At 41.6% G+C, this 23,223-nt stretch overlaps 2 protein-coding genes across 2 annotated transcripts in view; one reads left to right on the top strand and one right to left on the bottom strand.

Annotated features, from left to right (window-relative positions):
• LOC307000642 (uncharacterized protein) overlaps positions 1-23,223 on the top strand; it is a 395,066-nt gene that overhangs the window by 268,176 nt on the left and 103,667 nt on the right. The window lies entirely within an intron of this gene.
• On the bottom strand, positions 17,928-21,474 carry LOC307001535 (uncharacterized protein). Its single transcript, XM_079618171.1, has 3 exons — positions 21,339-21,474; positions 18,985-19,732; positions 17,928-18,155 (listed from the first exon to the last, which is right to left on the bottom strand). Exons 1-3 carry the CDS (start codon positions 21,370-21,372, stop codon positions 18,137-18,139), a joined length of 801 nt encoding a protein of 266 aa, XP_079474297.1. The 5' UTR covers positions 21,373-21,474; the 3' UTR covers positions 17,928-18,136.

The following is a 23,223-nucleotide window of genomic DNA, read 5'->3' as shown; positions in this document are numbered from 1 at the left end:
CAGCTCAACTAACGCGATCGTTATAAAGGTGTTTAAACAACCAAACACATCCACATGCACATATTTGACAATCGGAATATCAGTGTTTCATGCTATATCTAACACATTTGTGAATATTTTTAATCAAAAAGGAAAAATGACATAAAAGCAGATCATCATTCATTCAGTGCTGTGTTGTGGTTGTGCTGTGTCACGTGACAAGCAATGACGCGTCACCATGGAAACGATAAAGTGACAGGTTCTGAATAACGGTCGCCTTGAAAAACTCACGCTGGGGGGTCAGTTAGAATATTTTAAACTTACGTGTGAAAGGGTTAACACACTTGAAGTATACTGATAATTAGTCTGGATTCAAGACTTACAAGACTTACAAGCCTTTTAACTTAAAACGTCATGAACTTGTTCGTTCATTGCACAATGTTTCTCCTGGCTTCCAAGTCAGTGCTGTTTGATCTAATATACAGTATATGGTTAATACAATTCTGTGCTGATTATTGAATGCTTTTAACTAGATCTCACAAATTATGTTGTTAATACTGTGCTGAATTCAAATGCTTTCTCACTAGATCTCGATGTAATGTTATTATTACTGAATGAAAGGGATAGTTCACCCAAAAGTGAAAATCTGCCCATGATTTACTCACCCTTTACTGAGCCATGTAGAGCACTTTTATCATGGATAGATGCACTTTGGACTTTAAAAACAGAAACTGCAATTCACTGCCATTATAAATCTTGGAAATATTTGGAAATATTGGAAATGTTTTAATATAACTCTGAAAGAAGAATGTCATACACACCTAGGATGACTTGAGGGTGAGTAAATTGGCTAATTTTCATTTTTTGGGTTAACTATCCTATTAAAATGCTTTCTCAATGAATCTCCCAGCGTATAGTAACGTTGCTGCGTGATTGAGATCGGCCCACGAGTAAACCGCTGTCTAGTATTGCTCTGGGCTGATAAATAGTTTTTTAACGTGGTTTCGTTTGCCGTGTGATGTTTCTCCACTGCATGGATCTTCATGTGTAGCTTCAGGTGACTTTTAAAAGAGAAACTTGTTCCACACTGATCACACGTGTGCAGCTTCTCTCGGCTGTGGATCCTCTCATGTCTTTTCAGATATGATGAATGACTGTATCTCTTGTCACAGTGTGAACACTTGTAAGGTTTTTCTCCAGTGTGAATCCTCTCATGGGTTTTCAGATATGATGAATGACTGAATCTCTTGTCACAGTGTGAACACTTGTAAGGTTTTTCTCCAGTGTGAATTCTCTGGTGTATTTTTAAACAGTTTGCTGTAGTAAAAGTCTTCTCACACTCAAAGCACATGTACTCTCTCACACCAGTATGAATTTTCTCATGTCTATGTAAAGATTGCAGCCATGAAAAACTCTTTCCACACACAGAACATGAATGTGGCTTCTCCTTCGTATGAACTGACTGGTGTATCTTCAGGTGTGATGCACAAATAAATGTTTTGCTGCATTGATCACATGTGAACGGCTTCTCTCCGGTGTGGATCATCATGTGCTCATTAAGATGATGTTTGTATGTGAAACTGTTTCCACATTGATGGCATACATGCGGCTTCTCTCCAGTGTGGATCCTCATGTGAATCTCAAGATTATATTTTCTTGTGAAACTCTTTCCACACTGAGTGCAGGTGAAAGATTTCTTGGCTCTTCTTTTCTTTAAAAATGTCTGTTTAGTCTTTGAGCGACTCAAAGGTTTTTCTCCAGGTTTGACATGATGTTCCTCCTCCACTTCTCTCAGTTCTTCACTCTCCTCCATCAGATCTGACATGAAAGACAAAATTATTACATTTAATTTTCAGTACATTGAAATAATTCAAAGTGAACCATGATGTAATAGTAGAAAGTAGACAACTGTTATAAAATATTATGATAATTTGATGCCTTTTTATAAATTGATTATATGTCCTTGAAACTTTCCATGAATGAGGTCAATTTATCTTCCAATTATTATTTTTAAAACAATTATAGGCACAAATCCCAGGTTTCTTTAGCAATAACTATTAAATATATCGATAAATCGAAGCTTGCAGTAATGGGTCCTTGGTCTGTGGAGAACTACTAGGAAAAGCAACTGCTGGAAGGAAGACCTTAAAATGGGTATAAAATGGCACAGCCCTCCCTATCTGGGTCTCACTCGCTTCACAGGGTAACTTCTGTGTGGTGACGGGGATCTTGCAAGAATAAAAGACAATTTGACTCGGAGTGTCTCTTACGCAGTGATGATGTTTAAGGAGAATCTTTTGCCACAACAACACCAACTTTGAGATTGATATTTATTTTACTAAAACGTTTGAATTATTAATGCACGTTCACATTAAACTTTTCCTTGCACTGACTTCCATCCATGCGCCTGTGAAAGTGGGACACCAGAAACACAAGCTCAAGTGAATAACCCTGTGAGAAATAACATTTAGCATTCAAGTGGAGCGGATTGTTTATTTTTCATTTTTTTATTATTATTATTTGTTAAATGTATGTTTGTTAAAAAGCTGCTGCAGAATGTGACGTAATTTCACGACTGTTGCAGCGTCTGTAGAAATTCCACATGCTCAAAGTGTAGAGCGGCCGCGGCTTTAACTAGTTTTAAATTAATATTTTTCATAAGCATTATCTGTGTACATGTTTCACTCAACCCTGTTACTCCTGACATGATTTCCCTCCTTTTAAAAACAGAGCATTTCTAAATATTGTGACATCATCTGGGCTCTTTCTAAAGCATGATGGGAAGACAAGAAAATAATCTCAATCCATTGTCTCAGTTTTTACACAAACTGCAGCATTGACTGTATTCATCAACCCTGTTACCAAAGTCACTGTAAGAAGAATCTCTATAACTATGAATAACTTATATGATATTTGACAAATACAATGTTATCAGTATAAATATTTCCTAATTTTGTAAAATATGTTGAAAATTACTAAAATTCTGGTAATGTTGTTGCAAATTGGGAACCAGATATAAAATATATGTCGAATAAAACTGATGTTGATAATCAATATAAAAATGTCTCAAACCTCCCTTTACTGACCATTTGTTGAAAAACACCAGACAATTCTGAACAATTTCACAGTTGAACTGTTCATCTAAAAGTGATGAAGTGCTTGAATGTTTCTAACATGAATGTTGTTCAGCATCATGAATGAATGAAGAATAAACACCAACCTCTTTGTTCTTCAGGATCTTCAGTGTGTTTCATTCTGCAGGGTTCTGGATCACTCGTGTTCTCACTGTCCTCTTTAATAAACTCAGTCTCTGCAGATTTCAGCTCTTCCTGATGCTTTCATGCTCGTCTTCACTTGCAGCTGATGGGAACTTACAGCATTTATTGGTGAACTCCAGTGGGAGGAGCTTCACTGATGATGTGATTGCAGTGGGAGGAGCTTCACTGATGATGTGATTGCAGTGGGAGAAGCTGATCTGCCCAAAATCAAAAATATATAAATTACTGAGTTTGTTTTTATAATAAATGACACTTCTAAGCATGTATGTCTATCTATTCATCGTACAATAACTGATGCCAATTCATTAATTATTTTTAATGCTAATCCTAACATTATTCTGCTTCTTCATTAAAATACAGGTATCTAGACATAAAGAAAATAATATAAATAATTTAAATTCTTCCAAATATAATGGTAAGAAAAACAGTTAAAAGCATAAAGACAGAAATAAACGTACTTAGTAGCCAACAAATACCCTCAATCTGCTGACACCAATGAAATGAGCTTTAAGTGACAATTTACAGGAGATCTGAAGACATCAGCATAATAAATGAGGTGAAAACAGGAACTATTGTCATGAAATAAAGAGTGTTTTCAGCAGATCTGTTAATATTGATGAGCCTCAGACTATCAACACTCATTCAACAAGCCATTCAGGATCATCAGCAGATCATCTCACTTTATTCTGAGTGTTTGCTGTTAGAAACCAGGGGCGTAGCCAGAATTATATTTTTGGGGGTTCCTGTCTTTAAATGAGGGGCAACATACATATATATATATATATACCAAACAGTTAACAGTGGGACCCATTGACTGCCATAGTATTTTTTTTTTCTACTATGGAAGTAAATGGGACCAGTTAACTGTTTGGTTACTGACATTATTCAAAATATCTTCCTTTGTGTTCAGCAGAAGAAAGAAATGAATACAGGTTTGCAACAACTTGAGGGTGAGTATATGATGACAGAATTTTCATTTTAAAGTGAACTATCCCTTTAATGACTTGATAGAGTTTGATTTTATGATAACTAAATTCATTACAATAAAGCAATTAGATCATTAAAATGTGCAGAAACTGAAAACGACCATAAAATGTACAGCTATGTACTTAATAACTTATGTACTTATACAATATTATTTATGTATAGATTTAAAGGGTTAGTTAACCCAAAAATAAAAATTCTGTCAGTAATTACTCACCCTCATGTTGTTCAAGACTTTTGTTCATCTTCAGAACACAAATGAAGATATTTTTTATTAAATCTGAGAGCTGGATCACTCCTCCATAGGCTTCTATTGTAATTGAAACTTGAAGGCCCAGAAAGTTAGTAAAGACAATGTTTAAAATAAATAAATTACTTTAAGGACTCATTTCATTGATAATTTTAATTTAATTTTTAAAAGAAATGTTTAATTGTTCAACATACAACAATTAAAACCACTTTACAGTCTAAAAACATTAAATTATAAGATTAAATGGCTCTGAAGGAAAGAAATTTCAGATACGTTTTGAAGTAACACCACAGGCGTAATTGCATAAAAGGTTTAACAATTTTATTGTTAAACAAGTTTATTGGAGATCACATGACCCTTCGGCAGCAATGCACGCATAGTCCTTTGCTCTGTCAAATATTGTATAATCCTGTCAGTAAAGTTTGCACCACTCTCTATCTAGCCCACTATGAGTACTACAGCAGTTAAAGACAGTCGTAAAAGAGAGGTTGAGCAATCGCCAGTAAAGAAGAAATTCAAAGATTCCGCCATCTCCAGAGAGGACCTCGATGCTGCTATAGCTAATGGTATCAAGTAAGCGCTCAAGGAGCAGCAAAGTACTCTGGATTCGATTGTGGCTTCGATGGTAAGAGAAGCGATAGACTCTGTATTGACCCCAGCACCACGTGACCTACATCTGGATATACAAACGACCAATGATTCTGTTAAAGAGCTAAAAGCAGAAGTTGGAAAGTTAGCCAACACGGAGAAAACAGACACGTGACCGGGTCGATTCCGTTCAGGCAGCTGCACGTGAGGATAGGAGGACAGTCACAAACTTAAGAAATCAGCTGGAACAACTTACCGAAAAAATGACGGACATTGAAGACTGGAACAGGAGAAATAATGTACGACTGGTGGGGTTACCGGAAGGGGCGGATGGCCACGATGCAGCTGGCTTCCTTAGAGCTAATCTTTCCAAGTGGATCCCTTCACTGAAAGGCCGCCACATCGAGATCGACCGAGATCCTTCGGGCTAATGTATGACGGGAGGAAAAACTCCAATCGGCCGCGTACTCTCATCTTCCGTGCACTAAGATGGCATGACAGGTCGTTGATCCTGAAGGGTGCTCGGCAGGCGTATCCGGTGAAATATAGGCTATTATTTTTTCCCGACATTAGCCCAGCCGCAACTACCAAGAGAAAGAGCTCTTGAAGAAGATGACTGCACTCGGTCTCCAGCCCTTCCTCATCTATCCGGCGGCAATTAAACTACGGCACAAGGGTGAGCAGATGATGTTCGATTCTCCTCAAAAAGCGGAGGATTTTGTCTGCTCATTGTCACAGAAGAGAAAGAGAAAGAGCTTTAATCCAGTCTTGAAGAAGATGACTGCACTCGGTCTCCAGCCCTTCCTCATCTATCCGGCGGCTTATTCGAAGAAGACGTATTCTGCAGCTCTAAAAAGCAACGGGAATGCAGCGGCTACCGTCGCCACCTCTTCAGCTCGACGAGGAGAACCTAACGACAAGGTTTGTGGTGATCCTAACTCCCCCGAAGAGGACAATAACAAGGTGGCCATGGACACTTGTTGATTTGTTGTTGAAATCTTGTCCTCCTCATCCTGTACACTTGTCCGTTGACTGGTAAGCAACAATGCAGCTATTTTTTTTTTTTTTCATTATTTTTTTTTTCTTCTCTTTCTTTTTTCTTCTTTACTTCTCTCCTTCGGGCTAATGTAGAGTAGGTTCGATAAATACTTGTTTGGCTCTGTGGGCTTTTTGGGGTCATGTCTAGGATATCTAGGATATGTACTAACGTTCACATGTCACTTACAGGATGGTATTGCTTTTGTTTCTCTTCAATTCAATTCAAATTTATTTGTATAGCGCTTTTCACAATACATATTGTTTCAAAGCAGCTTTACAGAAAATGCATTTCCACAATGTACATACAAAAATACAGGTAGTTAATCATGTATAAATTTAGGGCATAACATATCGCCGGCGTTGGGTCGTCTCTTCACAGGCGTTGGGTCGTCTCTTCACAGGCGTTGGGTCGTCTCTTCACAGGCGTTGGGTCGTCTCTTCACAGGCGTTGGGTCGTCTCTTCACAGGCGTTGGGTCGTCTCTTCACAGGCGTTGGGTCGTCTCTTCACAGGCGTTGGGTCGTCTCTTCACAGGCGTTGGGTCGTCTCTTCACAGGCGTTGGGTCGTCTCTTCACAGGCGTTGGGTCATCTCTTCACAGGCGTTGGGGCATCTGAAGTCTCCATGAGAGGCTGGATACATAACTGGAGGGACAGGCGTCCCAAGATAACAACAAAAAAGGCCGATGGGAAATAATTAGCGTAGCTGCTGTTCATAATATGAATGCATTTGATCTGATTTAACTGTAGTATAAAAGGTATGAGATGCATTATGTGAATGCTTGGCTAAAGAGATGCGTCTTTAATCTAGTTTTAAACTGGGAGAGCGAGTATGAGCCTCGGACAATATCAGGAAGGCTATTCCAGAGTTTAGGAGCTAGATGTGAAAACGCCCTCCCTCCTTTAGTGGACTTAGATATCCTAGGTACGACCAAAAGCCTCGAATTTAGCGATCTTAAAGAGCGCGATGGATTGTAGGGCGATAGAAAAATCGCCCTGTCTTCACTTAGACATAATCCTCTTGGCATTACGAACATGCAATGCATGTTCTGAATATCTTATCACTGAATGTGAATGGATTAAATTATCCTATTAAACGTACCCGTATATTAGAATATTTGCACCGTAAATCGATTTCCTGTGCCCTGATACAAGAGACCCATTTAAAACAATGCGATGTGGCACGGTTTCGAAATAAGTATTATAAATTGGCAGCCTTCTCTTGTGCTCTTAATAAAACTAAGGGGGTGCTTATCTTAGTCGATAGAAAGCTACATTTCACTGTTGAACATACTGAGAATGATGATGAAGGTAGATTTGTTTTTATCCGTTGCAAAATACATAATGACAGGTTAACATTGTCCTCCATTTACTGCCCGAATGAGGCAGACAGTGCATTTTTCACAAATATTTCCAATACATTGCTTGAGCAGACTGATTGTCGTTTAGTGGTGGGTGGAGATTTTAATGCTGTCTTAAATCCTGCATTAGATAAATCTCACACTGATACAGCAGCTAACCTGTCTTCTAAGTTATTGAATAAATTTATCACTAAACTTAATATAATCGATCTTTGGAGAATTCAGAATACTGCATCTAAGGACTTCACTTTTTTCTAACAGACATAAGACTTTCTCTAGGATATATTACATATTTCTCAGCCCATCTCTAATTTCATCCAACTCTTCCATCTCTATATTACCAATGTTATTGTCTGATCACTCTGCAGTGTTGTGTAATGTTCGCCTTTCCAGCATCAAGACCAAGGCCCCTAGATGGCGGTTTAACACATCCATACTAAATAATCAGATATTCATTAATTCAATAAAAGATTATATAAAGGAATTTCTAGAAATTAATACATCTCACAATATAGACCCTCAAATACTGTGGGAAACGACTAAATGTGCTATACGAGGATTTTGTATTTCCTTCTCTTCTACTCTTTCCAAAGCAAAAACCCGCAAGTTTACACAATTGGAAAGTAAGATCCAGTTATTATAAAACCTACAAAACCAAAAAAATTCTGATCAACAAGCTACACGACTGTCCTCCTTAAAAGAAGAATATGATATACTTTCACAATCAAAGGCAGAGTTTATTTTACATAGAACTAGGCAAAAATATTATTTCGAATCGGAGAGACCTAGCCACTTATTGGCCCTCAGGTTGAGGGAATGCGAGTCTAAGGCATTTATCAGTGCAAATAAAATCTTCGGATGATCAGGTCACCACGAATCCTGTTTTAATTAATGATATATTTAAAAAAAATTACACAAATTTATACAAAGCCGAAACCGAGTATGATGAGTCAATCTGCAAAGAGTATCTAGGTAAATGAGTACTGCCTCGAATCCCACAGATGGATAAAGACTCGTTGGAGGCCCCGTTAAATTTGGAGGAGCTCCATGAATCACTAAAAGCCTTCAAAGGGGCAAGTCACCAGGCCTAGATGGTCTCCCTCCTGAATTGTACTTAGAAATATGGGATTTGGTAGGGACTCTCATGCTTGATTGGTTTAATTTTGCAATACAGCATGGGGCATTTCATAGAGATCAAAAGACATTCTTGATATCATTGCTTCTTAAAAAAGGGAAAGATCCACTAGATTGCTCCAACTACAGACCAATATCACTCATCCCATGCGATTTAAAAGTTTATGCTAAAGTTCCTGAATGTCGCATGGAGAAATTAATTCATAGTTTAATCAAGGAGGACCAAACCGGTTTTATTAAGGGGTGTCACGCATCCGATAATATGGGTCGACTTTTTCATGTTCTTGATTTTGCAGACGCCCATCCGAGTCCTTTCGTTTTTTTCACTTGACGCAGAAAAAGCCTTTGACAGGCTAGAGTGGAACTATATGTGGGCAGTTCTGCAATGTTTTGGTTTTGGTGAATATTACATTTCTATGATAAAGACACTTTACCACTCACCTGAGTCATCAGTCCTAACTGGTAATATTATCCCCAATAATACAGTCAAAATGAACTTGTTACCTCGGCCTAATTTTATTTTTTCTATTTTGTCTTTTTTCAGTTACGCTCAGCTCTTAAGGCATATGGAGTTCCCTGGGCATCCCCCATTTCCTCTCATCCTATGTGGGATTGGATCGCACCATCCTCTGGTCGGCCTTCTGTTTCTTTAATATATAGTAATGATCACATTGCTAAACCTCTTTCTATTAAATCTATCTGGAATCGTGAATTATCCGATTTTAATGTATCTGTCGACTGGGAGAGGGTGTGGTCTAATCTAATCTTAATTTCTAAAAACTTGGCTCATCGTCCAATCCATTTCAAAGTCATCCATAACTCCTTACAAGAGGTTCAAAATGAAACTGCAATCAACCTATGACTACCATATGTGTAGCACTGCATCATCAGGTACTTTTCTTCATATGTTTTGGGAGTGTCCAATTGTCGTCAACCTATGGACTAATGTAAACTTGGTTTTGTCCTCTATACTACAAATTGATTATATATCTAATCCAGGTGTATGTCTTCACAATGATGTTAAATTAGGGATATCTGTTGCTCCCCCTTCCCTGTCTGTTTGTTTGAATGCATGTTATTTCTAAAGACAATAAAAAGTTGATCACAAAAAAAAAAGTTTATTGAGCAAAATAATGAAATTAATCACGAGTAGGATTACAAGAAGTATCATTTAAAGAAAAACTGCATTAAAAATATAATTAAAACAACCTGTTTCTCACTCTAAATCTGACTGTAATGCAAAAACAAGCTCATAGACAAAGGAGAGCAAACCAGCTGCAGTGACACATCCTGAACTGAACTAAAGCAATCGGCCTCTGGAAGAACTGACACGGTATTTCCAGTATTTCTCCCCCATCTCCTCTGGACATGAATTGCCATCAAATAATATAATTTTAATTATTTACATACAAAATATGATTTACAGTTACAATCCCTTTTATACGTCCTAAAACCTAACCTGGATGTGCTGGGTATCCTCCTTGGACTATCTGAATGGTGTGTCTGTGCTTTATCGCCCTGTTTTCTGCCTTATATATTCTCCAGTTCTTCCTTGCTTCTCTCTTTCCCCTCGCTGCCAGATCTCCAATTCTCAGTCTTGTTTTGCACTGAATGTTTTTTAAATAGGTCTGCTGTTTCTTTTGAAGGAACTCTGCATCTCTGCGCTGTCTATAAAGACACTGCTTTTCAGCAGAAGTTGATCTTGCCATTCCTGACAAGAGAGATACAATTATATGATGATGGATGTATTTTATTAAAAATACAACATTTCTGGTTGTATATTGTCTGTGGAGTTACTATCCAGATAGCAACATTGTTTCGGCGCAGATCCGGCCCACATCTGGCACTTGTGGAATGCGGATCTGGCCCACATGCAGCGTGGAATGATGGCACTTGAGTGGACCACTCCTGTTTGCCAGATCTGGGCCACAAGCAGACACAAATAAACCAGAACAGGACCTTATCTGAGCCACAAAGTTTGTGTATATTAAATCTGGAGTTATTTCAGCATTAATAAGCCTGTTAACAAGCAGAATCACTGAAGGAAAGAAGAGAACAGAAAAAGAAATGAGCAGAAACACAAGAACTACAACTGACTTCAGACACAGCCTTAGATGAAATCCACTGAAGAGAAAAGAAGACATTAAATCTGTAAAGATCTCAGCAGAGGAGGAATAAACAACTCCACAAACAGCATTACCAGCTTCACTTATTACTAACCAGACTGACTTTATTTCTGTCAGACGTCTACATAAGTTCTTATTGAGAATTAACAGAGGTTTAACTCAGATGTTTCATTTGAAGTCACCATAACAGTGATTAGTGATTGTCTTTTCTAGGTGTATTTTAAACGATTCTCCGTAAATGGGGTAAATCTAGGCCAGTCACTCACTGTGGAACAGTTTCAGACTGTTGGGTCTCATGGCAGCTGTGTCCAACATATTACTTTGGTCTTCTGTACATGAGTGGTGGCTCAGGACCAAGGGGTTTTCTCCGAGGGGAAATCCATTTTCACATGATCAAGGTCACGCGGCTATGCCTACGTGCTTCGGTCATGTGGAAGAACCTTGGTTCCTCGCCCAGGCCCAGTGTTCGGGGCTTCTTGTCGACGCTTATGCTATCGACGGATGCTTCCCTCACAAGTGGGGGGTGATCATGAGTGGTGAGTGGATCATCTTCCTTTTGGCACATAATTGGCTAGAAGTGATGGCGGTATCCGAGAATCTAAATACTTCCTGTCAGAACCGAGAGGTCACCATGTGCCTGTCCTTCCGGACAACACACTGATGGTCTCGTATATCAGAGAAGATATCCTGTTGAGGCAGGGGCTGAGGCTCGGGGAATGGAGACTTCACCTCGAGGTGGTGGAGCTCCTTTGGGAGAACTTCGGTCAAAACTTTGCCCTGTGTGGTTATCCCTGACGCATCCAGCTCCGCTTGGACTGGATGCAATGTATTAGGTGTAGTTGAGGCCACATTACTTGGATCTTGGCTCCATTGCAGGGTATTTGCTGCTTAGTGTGCGCATTGACTTCACGCAGAACAGGCATTTGTCATATGGCGTCGTGGGTGTAGGGTTCCCATCGCGTCTTAAACGCAGCTAGAGTTCCCTTGAAAGGGAACGTCTCAGGTTACGCATGTAACCCTGGTTCCCTGAGAGGGACGCTGCGTTGCTTTGAAATACTCCGTGCATGCCTGTGATCGACTTGCTTCAGCTTTTCAGAAGCTGTCTGTTTTCAGGGGTGCTTTATAGCTTCCTGGTCGATGACGTCTCGTCTTTCCATTGGACTGATTATACACGTGCTTCACGACGCAATCACGCAGGGCGTTCCCACCGCATCTCAAACGCAGCGTCTCGTTTCCTCTCAGGGAACCAGGGTTGCATGCGTAACCTGAGACGTTTTCAGATTATGACACGTGTCGCTGTCTCTATTGGCCGATGCTGGTCACGTGATCCTGACGCAGGAGCTGGCCAATAATGACGCAGCGTTCTGACGTAGAGCCCAGAAGCACTGCACTGTGTACAACAACGCGTGTGCAGATCAGAGGAGCAGTAAATTTAGATGAATTATGATTTCTGTGCTTTTCACATTCACAATATAATGCGTTTTTGATTTATCTAATTGCTACATTTTATTAAATGCAGCATAAACTAGTTTCAGAGCTCAGTACAGGTCATTTGGTACAAGTCGTTTTAATTGGAAAGCTAGTTTACATATTTATGAAAACAATAACCTAAGAATTCCATATAAACTATTTCTATGTTATTAAAAATGTATATGTTGTTAAAAATAACTGCAACGTTCTGGGAACATTATTTCATTGTTAAAAACATTTTTTTTTAAATAAAAAGCATTCCTACAACATTATTATTTAGTTCCCAAAACAATAACCAAACAGGAACCAAATACTAACGTTAGGGGGACGTTCTGTGTTGGCTGGGAACCCCCAGAAGCAAACTAATACTTTCAGAACTTAAAATAATGGAATTAGGGGAGAGCGTTTTGGTTATTGTTTTGGTAACCACATTTTGGTTTTGGCTCAATTATTAAAAAAAGGATTAAGTGTGATTTATTTTTTATTTTTTTACACAAGCAACATTGAATGAACACTTAAAGGTCCCATGACATGGTGTTATTTTATTATTGTATAATGTTTCCTGGGTTGCCCTTATAATGTTAGTATGGTTTTTAGATCAAAAATAGTCATCATTTAGAAATAAAAGGCATTTTTTTCTAGTCTGATTTTAGCCTCTGATTGTCACGACACACACACAAGACACGAAGATCCAAGTGCAGTATTTTAATGGGGGAATCCGTACTCACGATCAGTCCAGGCAGGGGTCAAATACCATGTAAGCAATCCAAAAACACAAGACATGAACAGTAACAGGCAGCAACAGGAACGGAAGTGTGGGGACATTAAACAAGGACTCTGTGACAAACACTGAAACAGACAGAGTATATATACACAAGTGCAAACAAGGTGACGAGAAACAGCTGAAGGAAATGAACAATCAGTGACAGACAGGATTATGGGAAATGTAGTGAAAATGCCTAGACACCGTGAAAACTGAGACCTCTAGTGTTAAACCCAGGGAACCACCAGACACTGTGACATAACCTCCCCTCTACGGAGCGGCTACCAGACCCCTCGGGCGGCCACGGCGGTTAAGACCCCTCGGGCGGCCACGGCGGTGAAGACCCCTCGGGCGGCCACGGCGGTGAAGACCCCTCGGGCGGCCACGGCGGTGAAGACCCCTCGGGCGGCCACGGCGGTGAAGACCCCTCGGGCGGCCACGGCGGTGAAGACCCCTCGGGCGGCCACGGCGGTGAAGTCCCCTCGGGCGGCCACGGCGGTGAAGACCCCTCGGGCGGCCACGGCGGTGAAGACCCCTCGGGCGGCCACGGCGGTGAAGACCCCTCGGGCGGCCACGGCGGTGAAGACCCCTCGGGCGGCCACGGCGGTGAAGACTCCTCGGGCGGCCACGGCGGTGGAGACCCCTCGGCGACCACGGCGGAGAAAACCCCTCGGGCGGCCACGGCGGAGACGACCAGGGTGAAGACGACCACTCGGGCGGCCATGGCGGAGGCGACCAGGGTGAAGCCGACCACTCGGGCGGCCATGGCGGTAAAGACCAAGGCGGAACAGAGACAGACCCTGGCTCAGGAACAGTCACAGACACCACCGGCTCAGGAACTGGAACAGACACCACCGGCTCAGGAACTGGAACAGACACCACCGGCTCAGGAACTGGAACAGACACCACCGGCTCAGGAACTGCAACAGACACCACCGGCTCAGGAACTGCAACAGACACCACCGGCTCAGGAACTGCAACAGACACCACCGGCTCAGGAACTGCAACAGACACCACCGGCTCAGGAACTGCAACAGCAACAGACACCACCGGCTCAGGAACTGCAACAGCAACAGACACCACCGGCTCAGGAACTGCAACAGCAACAGACACCACCGGCTCAGGAACAGCAACAGACACCACCGGCTCAGGAACAGCAACAGACACCACTGGCTCAGGAACTGCAACAGACACCACCGGCTCAGGAACTGCAACAGACACCACCGGCTCAGGAACTGCAACAGACACCACCGGCTCAGGAACTGCAACAGACACCACCGGCTCAGGAACTGCAACAGACACCACCGGCTCAGGAACTGCAACAGCAACAGACACCACCGGCTCAGGAACTGCAACAGCAACAGACACCACCGGCTCAGGAACTGCAACAGCAACAGACACCACCGGCTCAGGAACTGCAACAGCAACAGACACCACCGGCTCAGGAACAGCAACAGACACCACCGGCTCAGGAACTGCAACAGACACCACCGGCTCAGGAACTGCAACAGCAACAGACACCACCGGCTCAGGAACTGCAACAGCAACAGACACCACCGGCTCAGGAACTGCAACAGCAACAGACACCACCGGCTCAGGAACAGCAACAGACACCACCGGCTCAGGAACAGCAACAGACACCACTGGCTCAGGAACTGCAACAGACACCACCGGCTCAGGAACTGCAACAGACACCACCGGCTCAGGAACTGCAACAGACACCACCGGCTCAGGAACTGCAACAGACACCACCGGCTCAGGAACTGCAACAGACACCACCGGCTCAGGAACTGCAACAGCAACAGACACCACCGGCTCAGGAACTGCAACAGCAACAGACACCACCGGCTCAGGAACTGCAACAGCAACAGACACCACCGGCTCAGGAACTGCAACAGCAACAGACACCACCGGCTCAGGAACAGCAACAGACACCACCGGCTCAGGAACAGCAACAGACACCACCAGCTCAGGAACTGCAACAGACACCACAGGCTCAGGAACTGCAACAGACACCACCGGCTCAGGAACTGCAACAGACACCACCGGCTCAGGAACTGCAACAGACACCACCGGCTCAGGAACTGCAACAGACACCACCGGCTCAGGAACTGCAACAGACACCACCGGCTCAGGAACTGCAACAGACACCACCGGCTCAGAAACTGCAACAGACACCACCGGCTCAGGGACTGCAACAGACACCACCGGCTCAGGAACTGCAACAGACACCACCGGCTCAGGAACTGCAACAGACACCACCGACTCAGGAACTGCAACAGACACCACCGGCTCAGGAACTGCAACAGACACCACCGGCTCAGGAACTGCAACAGACACCACCGGCTCAGGAACTGCAACAGACACCACCGGCTCAGGAACTGCAACAGACACCACCGGCTCAGGAACTGCAACAGACACCACCGGCTCCGGCTCTGGAACAGACACCACCGGCTGCGGCTCTGGAACAGACACCACCGGCTCCGGCTCTGGAACAGCAGACACTGGCTCCGGCTCTGGAACAGCAGACACTGGCTCCGGCTCTGGAACAGCAGACACTGGCATGTCCAGGATTCGAGCCAGACGCTCCAAATAGTCCATCATTGCCTTGGCGGCCCCACAAATGGGCATCTCTAGACCCGTCTCAAACTGGGCAGACGTGACGTGAACAGTCTCTGACTGGGCAGACGTGACGTGAACAGTCTCTGACTGGGCAGACGGGACGTGAACAGTCTCTGACTGGGCAGACGGGACGTGAACAGTCTCTGACTGCGCAGACGGGACGTGAACAGTCTCTGACTGCGCAGACGGGACGTGAACAGTCTCTGACTGGGCAGACGGGACGTGAACAGTCTCTGACTGGGCAGACGGGACGTGAACAGTCTCTGACTGGGCAGACGGGACGTGAACAGTCTCTGACTGGGCAGACGGGACGTTCCCAGTCTCTGACTGGGCAGACGGGACGTGAACAGTCTCTGACTGGGCAGACGGGACGTGAACAGTCTCTGACTGGGCAGACGGGACGTGAACAGTCTCTGACTGGGCAGACGGGCTGTGTCTCCTCCTCCTCCTCCGTCAATGATGGCGTCTCGGTGGCATCGAACTCACCATCTCTGGGGAATTTACCGTCTCCGCTACGAACCTGGTGGCTATGGTCTCCTCATTCCTTCTAGCACACATTGAAAAATAGGCTAACAAAGAAATCGAGGATCCTTCATCCTTTCCCGGAGGGAAAATCTCGCCACGCGGTATCCACATACCGACCGGATCGTATCCGTACTGCTGGATCTATTTGTGACGGAGTCCTTCTGTCACCACACACACACAAGACACGAAGATCTAAGTGCAGTATTTTAATGGGGGAATCCGTACTCACGATCAGTCCAGGCAGGGGTCAAATACCATGTAAGCAATCCAAAAACACAAGACATGAACAGTAACAGGCAGCAACAAGTGCAAACAAGGTGACGAGAAACAGCTGAAGGAAATGAACAATCAGTGACAGACAGGATTATGGGAAATGTAGTGAAAATGCCTAGACACCGTGAAAACTGAGACCTCTAGTGTTAAACCCAGGGAACCACCAGACACTGTGACACTGATTTGAACGCTCTGTTTGAAGGGGCGTGTCTGTGTGAGATTCAGTGTTACCGGCCACTGCTGTGATTGGCTGACATGCTTGCATATGAAATACAGTAGCTACGTATTACATGTGAAACTCTCTTGAATACTTTTACTACAGCTATTATAAGTTTTTACTATTACAGCTATTGAGATCGTCAGAATCGTCAGAAGTTTTTAAAGTATTCAGATGTATTCCCATCACATAAAATGTTGCCATGATGAGCATTGAGCAAGCAGAGGAGTCTGTTGTTGATCGCGAGAATGAAGATCTTATCATTGCAATGCAGTTTCTGCACTCTCTCTGCTTTCACCAATGCAAACACGGTGATGTAAATACAGTAAGAGCTTCGTTGTGCAGTGTTACAGCGGCATTGATTAAATTCACAATTTAAATACGATTATTTTCATACTACTAAAAGAAACGATGTGAAATTGATATTTTAGTCACTGGCTTGACTTACTGAGGCATAAACAGCAGTATTAAATAATTTTGAGAGAAAGATTACCTGTCTGAACTTGAACAATTACACATCAGAAAGTGTTGCTTGGTAACGTTAGCTCGATCGATTTATTTTCAGACGTTCGTCGAGGCCAGCTCTGTATTGGCAGTTGAGGAAACAGTCGTCGGTGAAATGTTTGCCGCAGACATGCAAAACTTTGGGGAGTTTCCAGAGAAAATGAAATGAATCCACTGGTTCTTCTGGGGCTTGGATGAAGGAACTAAAAAAAGGCTTCAGTGTTCATTTGTACATCCAATTATTGAGCAATTATTATGCTTTGCTCGCTCAAAAGCCATGATATCTCTCGTGGACAAACTAAAATCGCGTGCACGCGTTCCTACTTCCTAGCTCATTTTCTCATGGACTGGAAATATTCTCTGGGCGGGCAAAGCAGAGAAAGGGGAGGTAACATTTCCTCCTTATGACGTCATAAGGAGGAGATTCAAGATCAGCCCGATTGAGCTTCCACTTTCTCAAAGGCAGAGAAAAATAGCAAAAGCTTGATTTACACCGATTGAAATTTCTAGAAACTTGGGGACCATATACATGTTAGGGCAGAGGTCGGCAACCCGCGGCCCTCCCTCTTAAGCGCCGCCCTAGTGGCTCCCTGGAGCTTTTTAAAAAATATGAAAATGGAAAAAATATATATATTTTATAAAAAAAAATAATATAATTTCTGTAGGAGGAAAAACATGACAAACATTCTACAAGTTTTTCAACGTTGTAAAAATGTGTATAATATGTAATTTCAACATTTCTGTCAACGAAGATTTGAGAAGAGGGAGAAGAGGATTGTATTGTATTATTGAGGATTGAAGAGGACTGCATTTTATTTCCATGGGGATGTCTGAAATTACAGGATGCCTATGTGCACATTGCACATTTTGTTGTTTTTTCAAATCCTAAAGTAAAAATGACATCAAAAATCTGATTTCTTTATTGTATTTCTTTAATTTCATCAATGCAACAAAACATAATACATTAAAATTATAATGGAAGTTAAACTTAAAGCACCATTGTACAGCAGAGTAGTCATGTGGTGCGTCATTCTCTCCAGGATGCGCTGCAGGGGAAAATAAACATTTAATTATGAATGCTCATTATGTATTTGTAGCCTAATTAACATTTTGATACTAGGGGGGTAATAAAGCTAATATAGACACTTACAGCATGTGTTGCCTTCATTATAAGGCTTATATAAGGCTTTTAATTTTTTGCGGCTCCAGACAGCTGTTTTTTTTTTTTTTTTAATTTTTTTATGGCTCTTTCAACATTTTGGGTTGCCGACCCCTGGGCTATGGGAACTCATATTAATGTTAAAAAACCTCACAGAAAGTGGAAATTTCATGTCATGGGACCTTTAAAGTTATTTTCTAGGACCTACAATTTGTTGTACAGTTGCACTGAAAGTGACAGAAGTGCAAATGTTACAACACATTTCTGAAAGAAGAATGTCATATACACCACAGTTTTGGGTGACCTATCCCCTTTAAAATGCTTTCTCAATGGATTTGCCAGTGCGGTGTATTAACGTTTGCAGCGTGATCGAGATCGGCCCACGAGTAAACCTCTGTCTAGTATTGCTCTGGGCTGATAAACTGTGATGTTTCTCGTATGCGGCAGAAATGGCAGCTCTCTCGCACCGGCAGGAACAAAAAGTTGCAAAAAGTGACCATTTACTCTGTCATGAGCGCCACCTGCTGCCAGAGAGTAATTTGTGTTTTTTTGCACTGATCTGAACTGACAAATTAAATATCAATCAATGAACAAAGTGTCCTGTGCTCACCACACACCGGCTATAGGTGGAGAGGAGAGATTTGCCTATAAGGTGATGTGTGGCTAACTTACACAGAAGAGACTTTGTTGCTCAGCACATAAAATAAACTACTTACTGTGATCTCAGACTGTGGTGATGTGGTTTCTCCACTGTATGGATCTTCATGTGTAGCTTCAAGTGAGTTTTAAAAGAGAAACTCTTTCCACACAGATCACACGTGTGCGGCTTCTCTCGGCTGTGGATCCTCTCATGTGTTTTCAGATTTGATGACACACTGAATCTCTTGTCGCAGTGTGAACACTTGTAAGGTTTTTCTCCAGTGTGGATCCTCTGGTGCAGTTTTAAACAGTTCGCTATAGTAAAAGTCTTCTCACACTCAAAGCACATGTACTCTCTCACACCAGTGTGAGTTTTCTGATGTCTTTGTAAATATGGCAGCAGTGAAAAACTCTTTCCACACACAGAACATGAATGTGGCTTCTCCTTCATATGAACTCTCAGGTGTCTCTTCAGGTTTGATGCCCTAAGAAATGATTTGCCGCACTGATCACATGAGAACGGCTTCTCTCCGGTGTGGATCCTCATGTGACTTTCAAGGTGTGAAGATTGGGTGAAACTCTTCCCACATTGATCACATGTGAATGGCGTCTCTCCGGTGTGAACTCTCATGTGACGATCAAGATTATGTTTGGTTGTGAAACTGTTTCCACACTGAGTGCAGGTGAAAGATTTCTTGGCTCTTGTTTTCTTTAAAAATGTCTGTTGAGTCTTTGAGCGAGTCAAAGGTTTTTCTCCAGGTTTGACATGATGTTCCTCCTCCACTTCTCTCAGTTCTTCACTCTCCTCGCTCTCTTCCATCGGGTCTGACATGAAAGACAAAATTACAATATACATTATATATAAATATACATTTAATTTTCAGTACATTGAAATAATTCAAAGTGAACCTTGATGTAATAGTAGAAAGTAGACAACTGTTATAAAATATTATGATAATTTGATGCCTTTTTATAAATTGATGATATGTCCTTGAAACGTTCCACGTTCAATTTATCTTCCAATTATTATTTTTAACACATTATAGGCACAAATCCCAGGTTTCTTTAGCAAGAACTATTAAATATATCAATGACACAATTATATAACATGATATTAACTTTAAAATATACAATACTGCCCTATGTTGACACCAACTTTGAGATTGATATTTATTTTACTAAAACGTTTTAATTATTAATGGCCGTTCACATTAAAGCTACACTGTGTAACTTCTTTAGTTTATTCTTAGCTAAAAACACTTAGTTCTTTCAAAAATATATGTGCTCATTAATGTATATTTACTTCGTTCAAGTAATAAAGTATTCTTATGAGTGTATAATATGCCATTGAAAATACATACGGGTGAGGGGTTCGAATGTCGGTCGCCATGTTGCCCCTCCATCTTGAAAGTATATTAGCCAAAGAGGGACATACATGTTAATTCAAGCTTCGCCTTTCGCGTCTCCGCAATTCACTGGCACCGGCCCTGCTCACGGAGAAAATGATATAGCCTACAATGTAAACGTTGCCTTACGCTAGTGATGTCGTACAATATACAGAATAACGATAGCACTGATAAAAGTTACTTTACTAAGATTAGCTTGCATTTGTCTGGGACTGATAGCTGATGTTAGCAATGAAATGGTAAATAAATAATGAAAACATAAAACTATTATTAATTTTACACAGATGTCATAACCTATATGTTAACTGACAAATTAAATTACTGCAAATTATAATAGTTTTCTAAAGTAACCTCATCACTTGAAGGAATACTCATGGACGAGGTCGAACTGGAAGCCATGTTAATCTTGGACTACATTAGCCACCGTAGGATTTAAAACGAAATCGGAATTGAGAGGAACAGAAACTAATATTCACTGGATGGTCATATACCTTTTCACCGCTAGATGGGGGTAAAAATCACACAGTGTAGCTTTAAACTTTTTTTATTAGCATTATCTGTGTCCTACACGTTTAACTCAACCCTGTTACTCCTGATATGATTTTCCTCCTTTTAAAAACAGAGCATTTCTAAAAATTGTGACATCATCTGGGATCTTTCTAATGCATGATGGGAAGACAAGAGAATAATCTCAATCCATTGTCTCAGTTTTTACACAAACTGCAGCATTGGCTGTATTCATCAACCCTGTTACTAAAGTTACTGCAAGAAGAATATCTATAACTATGTTGCTATATTGTTGCAAATTGGGAACCAGATATAAAATAAATGTAAAAAAAAAACTGATGTTGACAATCAATATAAAAATGTCTCAAACATCCCTTTACTGACCATTTGTTGAAAAACACCAGACAATTCTGAACAATTTTATAGGTGAACTGTTTATCTAAATGTGATGAAGTGCTTGAATGTTTCTAACATGAATGTTCTCCAGCATCATGAATGAATGAAGAATAAACACCAACCTCTTTGTTCTTCAGGATCTTCAGTGTGTTTCATTCTGCAGGGTTCTGGATCACTCGTGTTCTCACTGTCCTCTTTAATAAACTCAGTCTCTGCAGATTTCAGCTCTTCCTGGTGCTTTCATGCTCGTCTTCACTTGCAGCTGATGGGAATTTACAGCATTTATTGCTGAACTCCAGTGGGAGGAGCTTCACTGACCATGTGACTGATTTGGGAGGAGCTTCACTGACCATGTGACTGATCTGGGAGGAGCTTCTCTGATGATGTAATTACAGTGGCAGGAGCTGATCTGCCCAAAATTAATAATATATAAATTACTGAGTTTGTTTTTTTAATAAATGACACTTCTAAGCATGTATGTCTATTAGTGCAGGGCCATATGTAGCAAATTAAAGTGTTTGGAACATTTCATATAGATTTTTGCAAATTATGTTTTTTGACTTCTTCAGACCCTATAGTTTGCAAAACTACCTGTTTCCGATTTTTTCCCGGACTGCACAGGCCCAAAATCCAAGATGGCGGATATATCACCAAAAATGGCAAATAATCACCTTTTTAAACATTTCAAATGTATATATGTTAGGTATATAATTATATACATACATTTTCTAATTAATTGCATGACTTAAGTAATACATATGACCATGGGTAACATGAATTATCATGATTATCAACCAATGATGGCTGTAACTACCATTATGCTATTTATTGGCATACCCGGAAAAACACATTGACTGATTAAAAGTTTCATTCATATAACCTAATAATCATGTACTTATGGAAACTATGTACCCCCTGGGCATCAACAAAAAGCAACGGCTGTGTTTTTCAATTGACAATCTTGATGCAAATTTTGATGATGGAAAGAATTCATTCCATGCAACAGCCATGGCTGTCTATCAACGAGACCCTAGAATGGATGACACTGAAGTGGTATTCACAGAGTGGGCAAACCCTTCACAGTGCAGACCAATAAGTTAATTGAAGGATGTCCTCAAAACGGTCGTCCCACTGATACCAAGCAAGATAACTGGTGCTCCTAAGCCTCACACCAGCCCACAATATCCAAACTTCAAACTGGGAATGAATGAGGAAAAACTCAGAAAACCTGCTGTAGATGACCTAGCTTGGCTGTTGGTACGTCATGACCATCGCAACAAAGGCAATCTTTTTAATTTGGACTTGGCTGAGTCACTTGATGATTTTCTACAGAGTGAGGTGAACTGTCAGCCTGTACCTACATGGTCAGCATATAACTTAATTGTGTGTACATCAACGTCCAACACTCACTTGACAAAGTCCACACCCTGCCAATCATAAATTCACCAGCCCATGAATGGACAACTCTCACTACAGCATTAACTCAGTTCTGTAATCTTAACAAACTGATGGCAGGGGACCACCAGGAAAATGAGCCAGCACTTGTGTGGTTAGACATGGACTTGTATAAAAGAGTTCGAAAACTGAGTTTCCTGGATCTGCAGTTCCAAGCTAACATCATACCACATCCAGGTCCTTTCCATGTAGTACTCTGTGCTTTACGGTGTCTTGGTGCAACCCTTGAGGGCAGTGGTCTGGATGAAGCCTGGGTTCAATCTGGTCTGTACAGTAGTGTTACAGTAATCCAAATACTGAATGGTAAACACTACAATAGAGCATTGGAAGCTCACCAGGTCACTCTACAAGTTCTATTTGACTTATGGATTGAGGCCTTCTATGAACACCCAGTGTTGCGTCGTAAATTGTCGCCTGTGCTAGAAGAAGTCAGAAAAACTGTTCAAAGTGGTGAAGATGTTCCTCAAATTCATTGTAAACTGGTTGAAATGGTATCTGATCTGAACTTGATGGAAATGTTGATCGCAACAATGAAAAGAATCCAATGTACCA

This window comes from Phoxinus phoxinus (assembly GCF_949152265.1).
Source record: "Phoxinus phoxinus genome assembly, chromosome: 1".
Lineage (NCBI taxonomy): Eukaryota > Metazoa > Chordata > Actinopteri > Cypriniformes > Leuciscidae > Phoxinus > Phoxinus phoxinus.
The sequence above is the reverse complement of the archived record's forward strand: the minus strand, read 5'-3'. Positions and strand labels throughout refer to the sequence as shown.

Excerpts from the sequence above, each read along its gene's own strand:
- LOC307001535 (XM_079618171.1), bottom strand. The coding sequence starts at position 21,372 with ATGAAACACACTGAAGATCCTGAAGAACAAAGAG. Across the intron at positions 19,733-21,338 it reads AGATCCTGAAGAACAAAGAG|ACCCGATGGAAGAGAGCGAG; the intron begins GTTGGTGTTTAT and ends CTTTCATGTCAG.